This window comes from Acromyrmex echinatior, chromosome 2 (assembly GCF_024713525.1).
Source record: "Acromyrmex echinatior isolate Ae372 chromosome 2, ASM2471352v2, whole genome shotgun sequence".
Lineage (NCBI taxonomy): Eukaryota > Metazoa > Arthropoda > Insecta > Hymenoptera > Formicidae > Acromyrmex > Acromyrmex echinatior.
The window spans coordinates 11,930,788-11,951,673 of record NC_141853.1 but is presented as its reverse complement, the minus strand read 5'-3'; the positions used below and the strand labels follow the sequence as shown (position 1 = coordinate 11,951,673).

The 20,886-nt window shown below is 34.0% G+C and overlaps 2 protein-coding genes across 4 annotated transcripts in view; both read left to right on the top strand.

The window, feature by feature from the left end:
• LOC105146926 (ribosomal protein S6 kinase alpha-5) overlaps positions 1 to 4,802 on the top strand; it is a 40,441-nt gene extending 35,639 nt beyond the window's left edge. For both annotated transcript variants that reach the window (XM_087403000.1, XM_011057576.2), the window contains exons 6-7: positions 325 to 762; positions 873 to 4,802. In XM_087403000.1, the coding sequence (XP_087259126.1) occupies positions 325 to 762; positions 873 to 2,468 (2,034 nt within the window). In that variant the 3' untranslated portion in view covers positions 2,469 to 4,802. The remainder of the gene's footprint in view (positions 1 to 324; positions 763 to 872) is intronic.
• Positions 4,803 to 6,290: 1,488 nt separating this feature from the next.
• On the top strand, positions 6,291 to 20,774 carry LOC105146900 (lamin). Of its 2 annotated transcripts, XM_011057543.2 has the most exons (9): positions 6,292 to 7,110; positions 14,369 to 14,681; positions 15,118 to 15,410; positions 15,642 to 15,836; positions 16,552 to 16,774; positions 16,861 to 17,082; positions 17,302 to 17,406; positions 17,967 to 18,024; positions 19,083 to 20,774. In XM_011057543.2, exons 1-8 carry the CDS (start codon positions 6,668 to 6,670, stop codon positions 17,988 to 17,990), a joined length of 1,818 nt encoding a protein of 605 aa, XP_011055845.1. In that variant the 5' UTR covers positions 6,292 to 6,667; the 3' UTR covers positions 17,991 to 18,024; positions 19,083 to 20,774. The 2 variants fall into 2 exon arrangements, with proteins under 2 accessions (XP_011055835.1, XP_011055845.1); XM_011057533.2 differs by lacking the exon at positions 17,967 to 18,024 and having other exon boundaries at positions 6,291 to 7,110.
• Positions 20,775 to 20,886: the final 112 nt, after the last annotated feature.

The window sequence follows — 20,886 nt, the reverse complement described above, 5'->3', positions numbered from 1 at the left end:
CATATCCACTTTTGTAGCTTCTTTTCTCGGATGACGACTCGGTGATAATCTCTCGGTTTTATCTCTCTTCCTAGAAGATAATTGAATTTATGATACTTGAATTATTAAGCGTATAATTATATTATATATTTGAATATTGATGAAAAAGCATAAACTAATTATTAAATTAAATTTTCACAAAACAAAAAATATATATTTTGAAGTTACATATATAAATAAAATATATAAAAGAAGATGCAATTGTGTCTTGGATATAATTAACAGAATAAAGACACGTATATATGTTTAAACGTATGTATTGTAATCGAGCTGGCATTCTCGTAGGCTGTCGATTGGTGGAGCGTGGGCGTATTAACGTTTGAATTACTGACCGGTGCGTCGCCTTTTACGGTGGAGGGCGAGAAAAATAATCAACAAGAAATTTCGAGGAGGATATTGAAGAATGATCCGCCACCAATGCCGAGCCATCTGAGTGCCAACGTGAGCGATTTCATCACCCGCTTGTTAATCAAAGATCCACGACAAAGATTAGGCGGTGGACCGCGCGACGCTAAAGAACTCAAAGAACATCCCTTCTTTATGGATGCGGCACCGGCCTTTACTTGGGAAGGTCTGGAGAAGAAACAGATCAAGCCACCTTTGATTCCTAAAATTTCGCACGAATTGGATACCAGCAATTTTTCAGACGAATTTACGAAGATGAATGTCGTCGTTGACAGTCCAGCGGTCATTGATGGTGACTATGCTGACAAACATTTTAGGGTAAGTTTTCTCTTAATTGTTTTCGTTATTATTCCGAACAAATAGGTAGCCGTAACAGTCACGGATTTTATGAAACATTTACAAAATTTCTCACTTGGATATTTTTACAGGGTTATTCCTATGTAGCACCTTCGATACTATTCACCGACAACGTGGTGAGCAGGGATATCTTCGGTGGCGAAGCCAGTTCGCAACGGCCTTTGTTGTCCGATCTGTTGAACACGTGTTTCGAAGAGTCCACGTTCTTCCAGGCGTACGAGTTAGACCAAGCGGGACCAGCTCTAGGCGATGGCAGTTTTTCGATTTGTCGACGGTGTCGTAATCGTAAAACTCAGCAGGAATACGCCGTGAAGATCGTCAGCAGGCGAGTGGATTGCAGTCGGGAGGAGAATCTGTTGCGTGCGTGTCAGCGTCACGCAAACGTAGTGAAATTGACAGAAGTCCACCACGATCGACTTCACACATACATCGTGATGGAATTGCTCTCGGGCGGGGAATTGTTACAACGACCGCGCCCATTCTCGGAGCGGCAGGCCAAGCGAGTGATGCGGCAATTGGCATCCGCAGTGCGATACATGCACTCGCGTGGCGTAGTGCATCGTGATCTCAAACCAGAGAATATCGTATATGTGCATCAAGGCGAAGATTCGCCTGTAAAGATAGTCGACTTTGGATTTGCTCGGATGAAGAACAGCTGCGAGCCGTTACACACGCCCTGCTTTACGCTCCCGTATGCTGCCCCGGAGGTTGTGGCCAATCAAGAATACGACGAGAGCTGCGACATGTGGTCCCTGGGGACTATTCTGTATTTCATGTTGTCCGACAATCCACCTTCCCGTACAGATACACCTAACGTAGCGATGCGCATCAAAGCCGGTGAGATTAATTTTGACAGCGAGGCTTGGAGTCATGTGTCTCCCGGTGCGAAACAAGTGATGAAAGGTTTGTTGATGATCGATCCCAACAATAGACTCACCGCAGCTTCTCTGGTGTACCATTCGTGGTTGACGACGCATGACGCAACGATTCTTCCGGTAACATCAGCTACTGATACGGTTCACGCGGACAATGCGGTAGCCGTTAGTTCAACGTCAACGCACGAGCGCGAGGGTTTCCAGCTGCGCGCGGTCGATGCCGCCAAACTGGCTCAGCGTCGCAAGCACAAACGTTCCAATTCCAGTTCCTCCACATCGAGACCGTCTTCTTCTTCCTCCTCGAGTCCGTCGTCGGTTCAGTTGCGTCTACCAAGCGCTACAGCAAGTGCTGCAAACACTTCCACCTCGTCACCAAGCGTCTTCGATTTTAATGACGAAGTTGTTAACGAGTACCTGAGTTCCCTATCTTCTTCTTCCGATTCGAATTCCTCAGTAAGACTTTCACTCCTGCAAGAATTCGAGAGAACCGCGAAAAAGCGGACCAAACGCAATGCCGACGAATCGTGTCAACCGATAATCCCGACGAAAAAGCATCGACATCGACGCGACGTTGACAGCGAAACTAGTGGCAGCAGTAGTAACGGTCCAATGACACGATCGCGGAAACGTAAACTCGAACAAATAATAAATTCGGACAGAGATATAGGTTCTGACAATTCCGCGGAGTCGTTCGAGTCGTCCTCGCAAGTTGCGCATGACGAAGGGAATGTCCATAGGAGACATAAAGCTGGCAAGCGGCCGAAACGCCTTGCCACGATTATAGTCGAGTAGAGAGTTTTTCCTACTTATGCTTGGTCCAGTAACGCTCCAATGAATTCACACTTTGTTTCCTATGCATTTTACACGGTATATCTTTATAACACCGCTGCCTTCTGCGTTCGTACAGGACGCGAACATCGCATCATTCCTATCTCATCAGAGTTTTAGAATATCGTATATAAATATATAAATAGTTATAACATAATTATGCCATCCCATCTTCTTAAAAAAAATCTTGGTCCATTTTCTAAATAATTATATAAAATTGAAAAGTGCATTCTTACGATGCTAATTTAAATATATTGGATAGATACCAGAAATGGACGTGTATAAAACGATATATCACTATGGTCAGGGTCTCAACAAAGTATCAACGTTTCTCCGCGAAGATTTGCGCAATATACAGAATTTATTATGCAGTGTACAGAATTTTATTTTTATTACTTCTATCAGAGAAAAACAGAGAAATGTAAAGTAGGCGGATGCAAATAAGATGGTGAATCGTTTTGTTGCGTTAAACTGGGATTGTCTGTGATTATAGTGCGAGGACGACAAACGTTGTAAGTTATTATAACTTATTACACACTCCCGTTAAAATTTTCTTCCAAAAATTCACTTCTGCAATCGATAATCATAAAGATGATGATTAGTGATTAACTAGCCAATACGAAGAAAATTTTAGCGATTGCTTATAACGAGTGTATATGTGGTGAATGTGCCTCAAAAGCTCATTTCATTATGAGTACATTAAAGATATTAATGTAATAGAAATGACACGCGATTACGCGAAGATAACAAAAGCAACTGCTATTACCAGTGGTACCTCAATCAAGAAAAAGGAAAAAAAAACATATTTAAAAAATACTATTTGTTAAAAAAGAAAATATAAATTAAGCACTCTTTTACGAATAGTGTTATTGAGAATAATGACACATATTTATACGATTAAAGAAAATTTTGTTTATATAATTATATACATTATATTCTATTAATTTTTACAGATGACTATAAAAATTAATGACGATGTTGATTGACGATGTTGATAGATAATAAGTAAAATCGAAAAGAATTTCTATTCAGTATTTAATTTTTTTCGTATAGAAGCCTCGTCACACTTTGATGTATTTGTGTAGTATTTGACATATGTGACAATTTTGAGAATGATGGAAATGAATGAGTTGCGATAAAGCATTCGGAGCGCGAGAAAATGAATTAGATTTAATTAAGACAGATTAAAGTTTTGTGATCCAATGTGTTATCGTTAATTCGTGATTGAAATAATTCCTCATAATTCGAGAGTTGACTAATTATCGACTTATATAAGTGAAGGAATTAGTTTCAACAAATTATTTCGTATTTATCCCCTTTGTTGTTTTTGTACTGCATTCTATCAAAATTTAAAATATAAAGGATGTGTTAGGGGAAGATATTTTTTTAGGCAGTTTTGTGTCATGAAAAGGGGATTTATAAGAAAGGCAACACATTTCCGGCCTTGATCTTTTGATTTTGTTAGATTGCTGTGCTTATACTAGTGAGATAATTGTTTTAATTGATGTGTAATAATTGCTGTGAGAGATGAAGTAACAAAATGGTAAAGACTGAAATGTGGTTGTATATCAACTCAGGGAACAGACGCGTTAATTGAGTAACATTTTGTGTTATCTTGTATGAGATAGCGTTGTACGAAAAAAAGCATGCTTCTACCAAAGATGACTGAAGCGACACTCCTCTGTTAAACCAAATAAAGTACGGTGTGTAGCGGAGAGAAGCTATGCGTGAGATATTATCGAATTTATAACATGTACATAATAGTTATTATATATATAGATATCTAAAACGCGAAAATGCTGATGTAACAGATTATATCTATATATTTAATATATCACATGTCGCTAGAGAATCATATTCTTTAAAAACAAGGAGAGATCTATACATTTATACATATATTATACATTTATATATATATAATATGTATGTTATATACATATGTTTACATATATCATACATACGTATACATACATATACATGTATATATACATATATCTTATTCAGAATCCTGAAAGTTATTTAAAGTCATAAGCTTTATAAGTTACATCGGTTGCCTCCAGAACAAATTTTTTTCTATGACTATATTATTACGTTACACGAACACTCTTTTTCGCGGTTCAAAGGATGTATACATATGTATATATAAATATTATAAATATATATATTGAACAGTTAAATAAGTCGAAGCTTGTATCATACGAGAGTGCTGTTCTGTTGCTATAAATACGTAAAAGAGACACCTACCTTTGTTACCACTGGTTGTTAAAATATATCATAATGCAATATTTATTTATAAAACGCTGTTTATTGTTTTAAAACCATCCAACATCCAACTTTAAATTATCAAAAGACTGTATTCTTGGAATAAATTCTTCATTATGAAAATAATTGAAGAAATTAGTTTCGCTAGTATAACACTCTATGAGAATTAAAAATTTCTGAAAGAGAAATACTTTATATAGAAATATTTTTATGTAAAACAATTTTTATCATTTATTGTTATCATCATTGTTCTGAAAATTAAATTAATTAAGGAAACACAATATTGTTTTTAATAAATTTAATTTCATTAATATAATAGTTTACGAAAATATGGAATTATTGAAAGATATTCTATGCAAAAATATCTTTTGAGTGAAACAATTCTTGTAAAATGATTGGATATGACAAGACAATAGAAGTCATGTTTCGGCTCATTTTTGAGTCGTCCTCAGAGACAATATGATGTAATAACGACAAATTTTTTTTCAAACTAATTCATTTCAGTGAGCCACCTCCACCTATTAACTATACTCTAATAAAAAAATCTAAAATATATTAAAAATTATTAAAAGATAAATTTATTGGAGGGGGAGGGGGGAAGCAAAAACAATTGTAAAATAATAAAAGGTAGTTCACTAAAACAAAAATTCACCATATCGCAAAAACTTAAATTCTATCGGTTTAGTCAAAAATCAGTCTTTGACATTCAGCGAATCAGTGTCAATTATGTTGAAATTAATGAATAACTTTCAATATACTTAAAACGTTAATCGCAAAGAAAAGGAAAAAAAAAGGAAAAAACTCTGATATTAATTATAATCCAGACGGACATTAAAACCGAAACTAAATCTTTAATAATTTAATCTTAATGTAACAAAAATTGAGACAATTCTTATCACATTTACTAGTTTATTATTACATATATAAATTCTAAAAATAATTTCTTAAGAAATACTGAGAATATATACCGCGAAATATTGTTTTAAAATACTAATAGCTATAAAATTATAAATTTATTATTAACTTTTTCGCTCTTTCATCTTTCAAAAACAAGGACTGTATTCTCGACAAATATTTCACACGAAAATGTGTGTACGCACAAAAATACTATAAGTAGTATTTGTTACACATATTAAGACTTCCTTAGTATCTTTATATGCAACATTTTTCGAGAATAAAACTCCTGAATCCTACGTCTTATCCAAAGTACGGAGAGCACAAAGGCTGATTAAACATATATTAAACATGCATTAAAATAAAAAAATTTAATACGTGCCGGAAACCCCATTAATCACGATTCAACGATCGCATTCAAATTTAACGTCTCCTCGAGCGTTCATTGCGATTGGTGGCATCGTTCATTCTACAGTCATTCTAGTACTATCGATATTGGACGCGGCCAATCGTATTGCGCGACATTAAACACGGTCGGCCGGTTCGTGAGAGGCGATAGGTCGAGCGCGTGGCGTCCCTGCAACGCCACAGCCAATCATCGCACGCAGCGCTTCTTTCCGGTTAATGGCGGCGCGAAACCCGGCTTGTGATGTGGCGTCGTCGCAAGCAAGCGCACTAATCCGACCGTTGGCTGGCGCTGCTTGATCCGGTAGTGCGCATTTGACTGCGAAGTGTGCGAGATCGCGAGACGTTGATCGGACGATCACGAAGGTACTACACGCGTTCGCTCGATCGACACGGACGCGCTGACGTTAGACGTTATCAGCAACGAGTTGATGATACGCTAGACACGGACGCGCCGGTGTTCCCTCTTTCTCTCTCTCTCTGTCTCATTCCCCCTCAGTGTCGTCGAGGGTGTCTAATCGAGAACGACGTAGAGTGCCTCGTACGAGACCGCAAGCGCGAGAATTCGCGTGCAGGCTAGTCGCGTATTTTCCGCAACAACAATGTCAACGAAATCAAGCAAGAAGACCGCGGCGGCAGCCGCAGCCGCCGCTTCCGCTTCTTCCGCCTCCGTCGCTTCGTCGTCCTCCAGCATCCAGTCGCCGCCACCGACTACATCGACGCCGATCGGCCGGCGACCCGGCAGCCCGCTTAGCCCAACCCGATACTCCCGGCTGCAGGAGAAGCAGGATCTACAGAATCTCAACGATCGTCTGGCATGTTACATCGAAAAGGTGCGTCACTTGGAGACCGAGAATTCCCGGCTGACCCGGGAGATGCAGACTACTCAGGAGACCGTCACCCGGGAGGTCTCCAGTATCAAGGCTATGTACGAACACGAGCTATCCGACGCGCGAAAGCTGCTCGATGAGACTGCCAGGGAACGCGCCAAGCTGGAGATCGACACCAAACGTCTCTGGGATGATAACGAGGATTTCAAGAGCAAGTAAGTTCAATTTACGTATTTGTATATATTTATATATATTTATATATATTTTATACTCCGAGTAAAATGATAAAATGATAAGTTTTTTTGCGTATCTAACCGTGTTGCCTTCTTACTTGCAAAATAGATAGGAAAGTTAAATGGCACTAATCGTTATTGATAAATATCGATCAACGTGATCGAGCATCCGAGTATCTTGTTTCCTGACGATGCTGTGGAAAAAAAAAATCATGTAAAAAGACAAATTAGAATTTTATTTGTCAATCATTGGATGGATGCACGCAATTGGGCACTGCAGTCGGCAAAGTAGTGAAACTCGGATTTGAATACAATGGAGCTCGAGACTTGGAGAAATACGAGCTTGGTTGTGGAGTACAGCCGCACAATGTGAAACTCTTTAATTCATGAATCATCGGTACTGAGCTATACTCAATTTTTCTTTCAATAGTCTCGATCATCATTAGCACTTCTTATTCTGACACATGCGCAGAATAAAAATTAACATGTGCGCAATCGCGCATCCACGCGTGTCTAACTTTAATACAACTCCGCATTTTAAACACCTAGTTGCGACCCTTCCCTATTTTTGAATCCTGCAAATTGAACGTCCCTTCCCTCTTCGAACCGTACCTTGTATTTTCTATTCGATCACGCATGTATAAAGGAAAATTTTCAATAAGAAGATTGCGTGGCTCCGACGATAATTATGTTGTGTATTATTAGAGTCTCTTATTTTCGACGGTATTTTTAAATTGGACTGATATCTTTTTATGATTCACGAGTTTCAAGGCAAAAAAACAGAGAATTTTTTTTAATTTCGTATCTTGACTAATTTTGTATTACAAAAATGGAATATATACACTCGGTATATCATGAAATGAGTATATAATGACTCATTTAGTAAAAATTTATGTTACTTTCCAAGTACCGATGATGCAAGAATTCTCAAAACTGGTTATATTTATTGAGGCTTGTGTATTTTAATTTAAGATATGCATAATTCCCTTAATAGAAGAATCATAAATTAATCTAGCATTATAATATTAGATGTTGGAATTAATTCGTAGCGTTTTTTAATGAAAGAATGTTATTTATTTCACATGAGCATTAAAAAATACATTAATGAAAGTACTTCCCATCACTTGTAAAACGCTACGAATTAATTCCAACACCTAATATTATTTTAATATTCATTATGAAGGTAGAGAAAACGTTCTATTTTATATAATTATATATTCGCAAGGCTAGGGTATAATTTGCTTATTTGTATTTGTATTTCAATCTACTTTGAATTATGATCATGAATATTATAGTCATTCTTTCATATTCCTTGACTTGATAATTCCTGGAGAATTATCAGATAAGCATTACTTGGAAATTGCATATACTCTATAAAACATGTGACATATGTCTATTTGATATCATCACAGACAATACGATTATTTGTAATGTTGCTCAATGTTGATATGTAATATCTCTGAAATAATTTTTACGAAAACATAATCTATCTATAGAGATTCCGTATTTACAGAGTGTTTCATGTAATATTATATTCTATATTTTGCGCGTACAAGTTATATTCGAGGAGTGAATAAAAGTAAAATTAAGTAAACGAAAATTTCGAATCTAGCAACGTATTACAAAGTGTGCTGAACGTTCTCAACTAGTCCTGATCGATACGTTTGTGCCGCGGCGTTATCATTCACCTTATTTTCGTGCCAGGTAGTAATACAGATTATACGACGGTCGCGATATAGTATAAATTTCATTTAATCCAAAGAGAGAATAAAAGAATCGATATCTGTCGATGTCTGTCGCCGATCTTCGGATTAGATTAACGAGCAGTTGCTCATTGATGCGTCATGTGCATTTTCGTCGAGCGTGTTTGTCAACAGAGTTAAGATTCTCCAGAACGATGCAACAAAATTGGTTATCCGCCGGACTTGTGGCGAGGGGAAGCAGAATCAGAAGATACGAAAAATTGTGGAGGAATGGGGAGAAAGAGAGAGAGAGAGGGAGGGAGAGAGAGAGGAGGTAGTGTGAGAAGAAAAGAATGCGCTGGAAAAGACGAGGGAAAGCTTAACGTTTACGTAAAGAGGAAATAATTTTCGCGCCGTTCATGTATCCGGCCTCGGAGAAAAACATGAACGAGCTCTCCACAACGTGACGTTACTACGAGCGATTGCGTCACGCTTACTATGCGGCGGTGATGTCAGTGTCAGTGCGTTATCACCTGACCTGAAAACATTGACTCTGATCCCGCCGTCACGTACGACCGCGACTATAACAAGGATTATACTTCGCGTTTTATTCCGTCGTTGACGGAATAAAAACGATCGATCCTTTGACCCGCGCGAGAGTGAAATTTTTCCGCGATGAACTTGCACTCTCCTCCTCCTCCTCCTCCACCGCAATTATCAGATCTCTCACTTTATGAGTATATACTGATCATTAGGAACAGGGTCGTTCGATTTTTTACGTTTGTTCACTGGAAATTGTAAGAGGACGGTAACGAGGTGTGTAAGGAATGAATGGGAAACGCAATGAACGATTTATTCTGTCTTTTGTAAAGTAAATTCATAAGAAAACAGTAATTTACTAAAGTAATTTTCTCAGCCGTTCGTGAGATTTTAATAAAATCGGACGAAAAAGAAAGGAGATTCGGTAATTTAACGCTTTTCGTTATTCGTGTTCAAATTCATGTTACACGCAATTATTGCATGTATGTACGCCTAGAGCGATAATTCCGCGTTCTGATAATTATCGTCGCACGCGCCATATTTTCTATAGTTACTATAGATTACGAACTTGTTCCGTTGATATTTCCCGACTTACTCCGGTTTATACCGTTACGATTGCAACACACACCATTCCCTATAAAGCATCTGCCATGCCCAACTTACGTGAGTAGAGTAGGATTGGTGGGGGAAAAGGGCTTAGTAATCTCAAACTTTGTCCACCTTGCATTTTCAATATTTCCTTCCCAAAACAAATATTATTAAACAATGTTATTATTATTACATAAAGATCGATAGATGGTTTTATTTGTATACTTGATGATAAATATCTTGATATGCATTATGAGGTTGCCCACATATAGGGACATATTCGAAACGAGTACTTTCTATTTAAATATTAACATATTTAAGTATTAACTCGTTATTTAAAACTTAAATTATTTGGGAAACTTGTGATATTAATATTAATATTATTATTATTCAATTATCGATGTGTCAAATTAAATATCATCTCCAGCTACTTAGAAATAATATTTCTCGGATCAACAGTCGCGCATGACGCGATCTAGACAGGAAGCATGCGGCCCGTATCTAACTCGATATGAGTGAAACTTCACATATTAAGACGTTTATGTCTCTCCCAGTGTACATTAATTGTACATCGATTAAAATGAATTATTTGTGAAGTCAGGTTGAGAGCCCCTGAGAGATAGTCACGGTCATAAAGCTCATTTCCGTGTTAAAGATCGTGGTGTTTTCAATGATAATGCTACAGTCTTTCAATAAGATAGCATCATGACTTTACTGTCGCTTATTTTTGTTGTTATTCACATTATATATCGACTATATCGCGATTCTTTTGCCTTCGTTGCTTCTGGAATCTTTGTGAAAGGAATTGTGTCATCGACCAAAATTGCTGGGAATACGATGTTTCATTATACACAGACGGCATTTAATGTCTCTCTTTCTCTCTCTCTCTCTCTCTCTCTCTCTCTCTCTATCTATCTATCTATCTATCTATAGTCTATCTATCTTTCTCTTTTTCTGCGGTGCTGTAGCGTCCGCAAATTCAGTGGTCCTTGAATGAGTAAAAAAGCATATGACGTAAGCGTCTTCTAATAGAAAACTTGATCATTTAAGAATATTTAATGAATACTTAAGAATATTAATGTTTATAAGAATATTAATATTAATATTTAAGAATATTTAATAATAATTTAATGATAATTGCCTTCAAGATATCGGATTTCCTCATAAGAAATTTTTGAAGCAATTTGAATTTTTCTTTACATCTTGAACTTTTAAAAATAATAAATGTTAAATGTAAAAAAAATGGAAGAACATTTTTGATAGAAAAAAATAATTGTAAATTTGTCAAAAAAATGAAGTATTATCAGTTTCCTTAAACTGTTATTTAAAACTTCTTTCTTAAACTTCGTACTTTTGCATTCTCGACACTGATGAAGATCCCGAATTTTCCTGAGAAAAATATCGTTCAGTTTTTTTTTATTCGCTAAAAGTGTAACGTCGCCGTTCAAATTCGTGATTCAAATAATCGATGAAGTAACACATTCCCGTATTCCTTGTGTGAAAGCGCGAGACGATCGTATCTGTACTTCGAGGCCAACAATGCCAATAATCTCGAATTCCAGGCGTCATGGATAAGCCGCGGAAAGAATTCCTGGAGGACGCACGTTTTTGAGCAAATGCAAAATTCTTGGCCGCGATTATTATCTGTAAAAGCCAATGCCACGTGAAATCGTGGATGACATCACCCGCCCGATGTCAGCCATTTTAGCGATGTCAGGCGTCGCGTGAGGCCGATGTTGCACGCGAGCAGGCGTGTGTAAAACCTCGCCATTTTCGGAGTCGAAATGCGAGGGCCACGATTTATAAGTTCAAGAGCATATACTATACGTGTCGTGTGCAACAAGACTGGCACAGCCCTTCCCGTTCTGAGTAAAGCTCTATAGGATCTGTACTTTTGGAAAGCCGAAGGAGAGATCAGCATAAATTCAGAATCGTATAAAATTAGAATTACTTATAAATCGAAGACATCTAACGATGTCTTTTTAATTTTATTTCAGAATTGCGTTGTTAATTTCTTAACTACATATACACAAAACTTGAAAAACATTTATATATTTATTGGATAAGTACGTATATATAATAAAAATATGAATGAAAATTTTATGTATAACATATTATATATGTATATTTTTATATTGTTCATATAATGTATATATTATATACATATAAAATTGAAGACTGAACGCTTTCAATGTCTTAATTAATTATTGCGCGAGTATTTATGCAAAATTACAAAATTCCAGCGATCCGCGGTTAAACTTGACCCGTGACATTGTCGCGTACATAACTGAATGCACATTACGTTACAAGTCTTCTGAAGCGTTTCGCCGTCTCGCATTTTGTACCGATTAGTCCGCGAGAGAATTAGAGGGCGACGACCATCACCCTCCTGCTAAGAACCGTATAAACCTCGAGACTCCCTTCCTTGACAATTGTTTAGAGCAATGGTATCCAACTTTGTCTTGGGCCAGCTGATAACGCACGGCGTTGATCGTACAAGAAAAACAAAAGATTTAGCAATATGACAAAAATGTGACTTTAAAATTTATTATTTTCTTTCTATTGCATTTTTGCGATGTATAGTTCACGAAGACGAATCTTGAACGCATTTTCCTATTTCTTTCAAATGGTTTATCACCGACTAATTATTACATATTTACTACGAAGATATGTATAATTAAGTTATTAGTAATTGTATGAAATATACAGGGTTGGGTAGTAACTAGTTAAAACGTTAAAAGTTAAAAAAAAAAAGTTAAAAAGTTAATAACTTTTAACTTAACTTAGTTAATTTTAAATGCTTTAACTTTTAACTTAAGTAAGTTACTTTTAAACGTTAATTTTTTAACTTTTTTTTAAGTTAAAAAATTTTTTTATCTCTTTTAAATATCTTAGAAAATATCTTTAAATATCCTAGAAAAATTTAATTTACTTAACAATCTATATTGTAGTTATTTAATCTCATTTTAAGAAAAATTAGGACATTTTGATCTAAAAAATAATTTTGTTCAAAATTAACTTTTTTTTTAACTTAAGTTAATTCAATATTGACTTAACTTACGTCAAGTTAATTTTTTATTCCTTCAACTTTTAACTTAACTTTATTAATTTTGTAAAGCCATTAACTTTATTCAGTTAAAAAAAAACATTAACTTACCCAACTCTGGAAATATATAATTATGTTACGAAAGATATGTCTGTTTCAATATTTAATTACAAACCGTCATAACAAATGATCGCAGTCTGCAGCAAATCTTATTTTACTGAAGGTTCACACATTTCCAGCTGGATATCGTTGGAGAATCATTAACGATCATTAGCTTAAGGTCGCCATAAGTTAATTAACAGCCGACGCACTTCTCGCGAGTAAGCGTATATGCAGCTTTCCGGAGCGCACGTTGTTTTCTTGTCTTGAAAATCGGGTGAGGGACAGAGGCGAAACGGACGAATATTAAAGACACGTCCGGGCCACCATGGCAGAAAATAAAATTCTCAATGTGGGTCGTGCATCGCTTGAAATAGAAGCTCTCTCTCCTACCCGGTGCGCGGCTTCCTTCTTGTGAACCGGCACGGCGGTATGTTGTAAATGAAAACGAATTTTAATTATAATACCGATTACACCGTAATGAACTTGCACGTTATATCTTACAAAATTAGCACATCGTCTACAAACTATCTATAGAATATAGGAATTCGCGGAACGAAAGTACAGATTCCGCGAGAAATTAAATTTAATAGAAATTAAATCCAGTTTATAATGTATCTTTTAACTGTTATTCGTCTTTCTGTTATTCATCGTTTTTAACCAAACTGTTTTTTAACTTAAGGTAAAGCAAGGATTTATGGTGAAACTATCTATGATACTTTCTGAAGATACCATAGCGGGAAAAGATGTTATTTCACGAGAATAGATATAGCATCATTCGATGTTGCCTGTTTTAAGATAGTAGGCCAAGGATGGCAAGACGATAATCTGAGAATTTTATGTTCAAAGAACCTTCGCAGAAATCCCGTTAATAAAAAATTCGATCTTATACATAAATTCTCAAAAAAATTTGTTTTTGCGTTTCGAGATTAAAACTGTCTGAATCAGAAACATTTTATTTTCTGTAGTAATTTCTGTTAGTAATTTGTCCAATTTGATTAACATTGTATCTATTTACTTAATCAACAAACAAGCCATTATTTAAGAGAGTTAATAAAGTGCTCATATTATATTTTCTTTGTATTGTTATACAATCGAACGTACACGTTACATTCCTTCGTTCATGTAAAGATGTGAAGACAATCTTGACAAGCAATAGCTGCCAAAAGTTACAATTGATTGTTAAAGAAATATAGTAGAAATATAGCAGAAATTTAAAGATGAAAGATATCATAATGCTAATAGAAATAAATACTATATAATTGATATTTATCATTTGCTTCAGATTGGACAAGAAAACAAAAGATCTACAAATAGCAGAACGAAATGTAATGATATTTGAGACGCGCTGCGGCGACTTACAGTCGCAGTTCAATCAGTCACAGGCAGAGCGCAAGAAGTTAGCCGAGAAGGATCGAGATTCGGAAAAGGAAATAGATCGATTGAAAACATTGCTAGACGATGCTCGTAAGCACCTGGAGGAAGAAACTCTTCAGCGAATCGATCTCGAAAACAATATCCAGAGTCTCAAAGAAGACATCAGTTTCAAGGATCAAGTTTATCAGCAAGAACTTACAGAGACTCGTACGAGACGACAAGTAAGTAATTACTTGAAACAATATGATCTTTCAAGCCCTGTTGCTTTATCGTAAATATGTCGTTAGTTTTAAGAAAAATTTTTTTATTAACATTGACAAGCAATGAAAAAAATAGATTTGAAAATTTTACTGAAGACAATTCAATTTTATTGTAGTTACATAACATATTTATCAATAATTTTTGTTTATATAAAAATTTATATTTGCATCTATGTGTTTTATGATAAATAAATCATTTATTGTCATTTCTAAAAATTTAATGAATATTATTTTAACGATATAATCTTAAATCTGATTGGAAAAAAAATAGATGAAAGATAAATCAAATTTTCAGTCGGCATAATAGCTCCCAATTTTAATATAATTTTTCGTTGATTCCTAGTTAGTTAATATAAATTATTTCTTCGAAATAATTTATATTATAATTGCGTTTTAGGTTGAAATATCGGAGATTGACGGTCGTCTTGCGGAGCAATATGAAGCTAAACTACAGCAATCCTTGCAAGAATTACGCGAACAGCATGAGGCGCAAATGCGTGCTAATCGAGAAGAGATTGAGCTTTTATATGAAAATAAAATCAAGAATTTGGCATCTCATGCTCAACGTAATAGCGGAGTCGCTAACATGGCAACCGAGGAATTGAGACAGACTCGCTCTCGAAACGAAGGACTCAATTCAAGAATCAGCGAACTCGAAGCAGCTAACAATGCCCTTAGTGCACGCATTAGGTAATCTACAAAATTTTTTGAGTATAAAAAAAGAGATTTAAGTGAAAATAATTTCTTTAAGTCCACAACTCCCACACTATGAGTTTCACTTTGAAATAAAAAGGCAATATATGTATATAAAAATTAGTAGAAAACATTTTCTGATATTTTTTTGCATAAATAATATTATTTGCGTATAAGTATAATATAAAATGTATAAATGTATAAATAATATAAAATCGTTTTCGATAGGGACATGGAGAATTCAAGAGAAAACGAACGTTCTCGTTATGCAGACAGTTTAGCTGCACTGGAAGCAGAATTGTCACGTATGCGAGATGAAATGGCTCAACAATTACAAGAATATCATGATCTTATGGATATTAAAGTAGCGCTTGATTTGGAAATTGCTGCGTATCGCAAGCTGCTCGAAACTGAAGAGGCAAGGTGAGTCAAAATCATAATTTCTGCAAATTTTAATGGACGATATTACTAGAGTTAACTTATGCGAAACAATTAAAAATCAATCTCAAGTTCAACATGAATAAAATCAATTATATTGAACCAACTTTAGTTTTTTGTGTATGAGTTAGTTTATTGAAATGTCAACTTAAAAATACCGATGTTTCGATTTTACGTTTTAGGTCATCTTCAAATTTAAAGAGAAATGAAATTTTTAAATATATCAAATTGAATTAAGATTTAAATCGTTCATAATGTAACTAAATATTTTACAGTTTGCACATTAATTAACATAATTGATGCAAATTTACTAGAATATATAGAACGAAAACTTCAAGACTTCATGGTGTAAAACAATTATTATACTGAAAAAAAGTCATGTTATATCGACAGTATTATCTTAATTGAATATAATTTTATTAATTCAATAACATCATTAATGAAACAAATACTTATGCTCTTGTTTCAATAAAATTTTATTTATTACATTGATAAATTTCTCAAAAATGAATAGGCTATGCGAATAGTTCTACTTAAAAAAAAAGTTGAATTTGTTGGATATTACGGAAAGAAAGGGAATAGTGAGAAATAGTTTGTCAAATTGACATTTTGATAAACTAACACACGAACAATTATGAATGTTAACTCCTTATTGATGTTATTGATATAATTAATTTATGCGAATTTATCTCAATTTTAGATTAAACATTACACCTATGCAGTCGACGAATACGTCTTTGTCTAGAGCAACTCCGTCCAGACATACTCCTCTCAGAGGCAAACGAAAACGCACTTTGTTGGAAGAGAGCGAAGAACGCAGCAGTAGTGAATATAGTGTTACAGGTACTGCTAGAGGTGACATAGAAATTACTGAAGCGGATCCCCAAGGACGATTCGTAAAACTTACTAATAAGGGAAATAAGGTAAATAAATAGAACTTATAGAGATGTGCGTTTTAGCTTCGTTTAAATTAATTCCAACTTCTTATTAAATATAATCTTTATAATAGGAAATAAGCTTAGGCGGGTGGCAAATTATTCGCAAAGCCGGTACTTTGGAAACCACTTTCAAGTTTCATCGTAGCGTAAAGCTCGATGGAGGTGCTAACGTGATGGTATGGTCGGCTGATATTGGTGCAACGCACGAGCCACCTTCTAACATCGTTATGAAGGGTCAGAAGTGGTTTGTAGCAGATAACATGACTACTACATTGATAAATATTGAAGGAGAGGTACGTGTGTTATTTATTATATATTTAATTTTTAGATGTACATTTCCTTTTATCAATATAAATATTTTAAATAAATTTTGTAAAATAACATAAGACTCATTGAATGAGATAGTTACATTTAGATATTTCCGACAGTTATATTATATGTGCATCTAAGGATTAATTTTATATTATATTTTATATACGATAAGGTGCGAGATTAAGTAAATTTTCTAATAGGAAATGGCAACTTCTGAGCGCAAGAGGCAACAATTGTCCTCAGCTTTGTCTCGACACAGAGAAAGCTTAGGATTCCGACCATCAGAAGAACTCCATCACCAACAGGTAAGGATGCAATAAACTTCATTATTGCATTATACATCGTATCGAATGTGTAGTGAAACGAAAGCTTTAAACTACTTTTCGGGATTAAGATACAAATATAATTATTAAGAGAGAAAAACGTCAAAAAAGTGGGATGTAATAATAATATAACGCTGATGTACATTAGCGTTATATTTTAACTGCAGCATTATTTTGATATATTATCGACACACGAAATCATGTCTAACAAATTATAATAGTATTATTAGTACAATTATTATAAAAAAAACTTTTATACTTTGGAAAACTAAAGGTATGTTAATCAGTAACATAATAAATCTTGGAAAAGTTATGCTTTCTGATTTTTAAACGTCGAAGAAGACAATGTGGCTATAATGTTTATTTCAAGTTTTTAAGGCATTATGAGAGTTAATTTAATATTTACGTAATTGTAGACAATCAAATATTATTTACTTTCCATTTGTTTCTGGAGATTTGACATATACAGAATAAGTGTTGCAGTTATAGATAACTAATTTTTTGGGGTGTAATATTTTCACAATTCACTTCTTGTTTCATAGAGAAGATATCTCTACCCGTATTAAGGGTGAGGGCACACGACTCTGATGGGCACTTTATGTAAGTTGTTTTATAACCTATCAGATGTTCGAATATTACGTTATCGATAATACTTTCCGCACTCATAATATATAGGAATTATTTTGCTTCATATTTTGTTGGTTTTCATGCAACATTTTGCCTGGATGCTCACCGCTTAACTAAAATTTCATGCCTTATGAGAATTAATATGTATATATAATCTTCGTTATATATAAAACTATGACCATCCCATTAATTAACCACATTGTCTTTAATTAAGATATTATTATCAAATATACATTTTATCAAATGTTATCTACGTACACAATACTTAAAGCTTTCTTTCTTACACGGGATTCAATCTACTATGGATAATAATTTAAAGGAATTTTGATTGTATTTTATATGTTATTAATGTTTGAATATCCTGAACATATATTATATATACAAATGCAAAATCTTTAGAGTGAATTTAGCCGAATTTACGTAAATGCGGCTTTGCTTTTATGGAGCAAAGTTGCATTTGCGAATATTGCGATCAATAGATAAATTTACAAAACTTGCCATTTTTATATTGTATTTCGATGGATAATCGAAATTTTCATTTTTTGACGTTATATTAATAATATATCAATTGCTTCCGAGTTTCATGGTGTCATTAATATAATATTATATATATGAAATCAGGTTAATGCTAAAAAAAAGTCATTTTTGAAGTTGTGTATATGCTTTACTTAGAATGCGAATGGTAAAAACATTTACAAATAACATAAATCTGATTTAGCACATTTATATGTATACTACATTACTGCACATATTAATATAATAATATAGATCAGATCATTGTATGTAAAAGATGTAAAGAAAAAGTAATGTTTCCGAGAGATATATCACATATATCGTCTGCATATCCATATGTTTTTCATTGTATGAAATATAACAATAAGATTCATTATTTGCTTATATCTGTGACTAAACGGATGTCGATATTCACACAGTGGATTTAAACAAATTGGGGTCCGCGGTGATTACTCAATTATTTTATGTTTCTTTCATTTCTTTTTGCTAATAAGATATACATATATTTTATGTTTCAGAGCGATCCCCAAGGTGAAGAACGTTGCCACATTATGTGAACATAAATTTATCATAAATTTAAGAATATCAAAAGATTTTAAAAGCTTGTATGATAATGCGGCTTTATTCCATAAGCACCGTTTAGAAATGGTGAAAATAAAAAAGATTATGCCATTAACACAAAGAAATTAATTTAGAGTACAATATCAGAGATATATGAGATATAATACAAGAGATCATTTGTTTAATATTCACTTCGAAGAGAAGAATAAAAGTAGCAGTAATCTTCATACTTTCTATTTTTATTCTTTTTCTCTCCGAGTTGAATATTGCAGTTGAACATTTATATAACTTTCCTTACATTTATGTAATAGAATTTTATATATATATATATATATATTATATATGTATACATATATGAGAAGATATTGTATAATATATTTGGACCGACAAGAGTTCAAATCAAACTTAACAAATGGGTTTCGTGATGTGAATGAAATACGTTTTTTTTTTGCATTTATCAATCTCTATTCATTATAATGAAATAAGAAAAAGAGGAACTATGCTATTATATTCTGTTAAACCCACAGCCATAGAATAATTAACGAGTAAAGATAAGACGGATATTATTGTACGTTTGTATTCAACAAACTTCTTCCTCTCCATGTTGTATGCTACATTACAAGTTCACGGTTACCATCATTATTAATCTGTTTGTGCTCCCATCAAATTGTGAATTGAAGTAGTGATGCTTCGAGTGTTTTAATTATTAATTTCTTAATTTGTGATAACTGTTTACGTTTATGCTTGTTCATTTCGTCCAATAGAGAAACATTAAAAAAAGCGATTGTGTTACCAGTATTTGTTCTTTTAAGCACAATAATAATGTGAGACTGTGGGAAAGCTAAATATGATAGATGTATGACTGTCAATTAGATGGACAGTTTCACCTCTTAGTAAACGCCGAAAAAAACGCTCGATTAAACATTCGATTGAATATTATTTCTACTTTCCGACTGAATGATATTTAATCGAACGCTGTATATTTATATATGTCAATGAAGGAGCGTATTTTTCAGCCGTGACAAGCCGCGAAATTGTGCATCAAATTGCACAAATATTGCCAATGTTCAGTTGATCTTTCTACAGAATAATTTCGTGGAAAGTAGAGGAAACGTATTTGTTCCTACAATCGCGCCCACCTGTGCATTCAACATGATTTTTCTTAATTGTATTCAGCTTTATATCATTTATACTAATAATAAAATCACAAATTAACGTACAAATGTACTCGTGATTCTTATTTTTCACGATGTGACAGCAGCTGTTTTTAAGCGAATGTTAAGTTAGAATAAGTTTTTTGATAGCATTAAAAGAATCGAAAAATTTAATCGGGCAAACTGTTCGTATTTAATCTACATAAATCTACATAATAATCTACATAAATCGGTTAAGTACTTGTAGCCGATTTATAGGGAAAAATTTCCTTCTCTTTATATAAGAACATTATTTTATCATATTGAACAGATGCACTTTCACGTGAATTATTAAGAGTCGATAGATATTTTCAATGTTAATTCAATTTTGTAATAAAATTCATCAATTTAAAAATGTATTCTGCCAATAAAATTGTCTTGTTTCGTCAGTTTTTGTATGATGTATAGTTTCCTCCATTTTAAGAATTTCTAAATAAACTATTTCCCCTTTTGAAATGATTTATTTCTTCTCTTACATCTCTTGCGTCTTTTACTATTTAAATGAGACAGAGAAACAATTTTTATTGGCATGTTGTTGAAATAAAAGGATTGAAGGAAAAAAATCTTA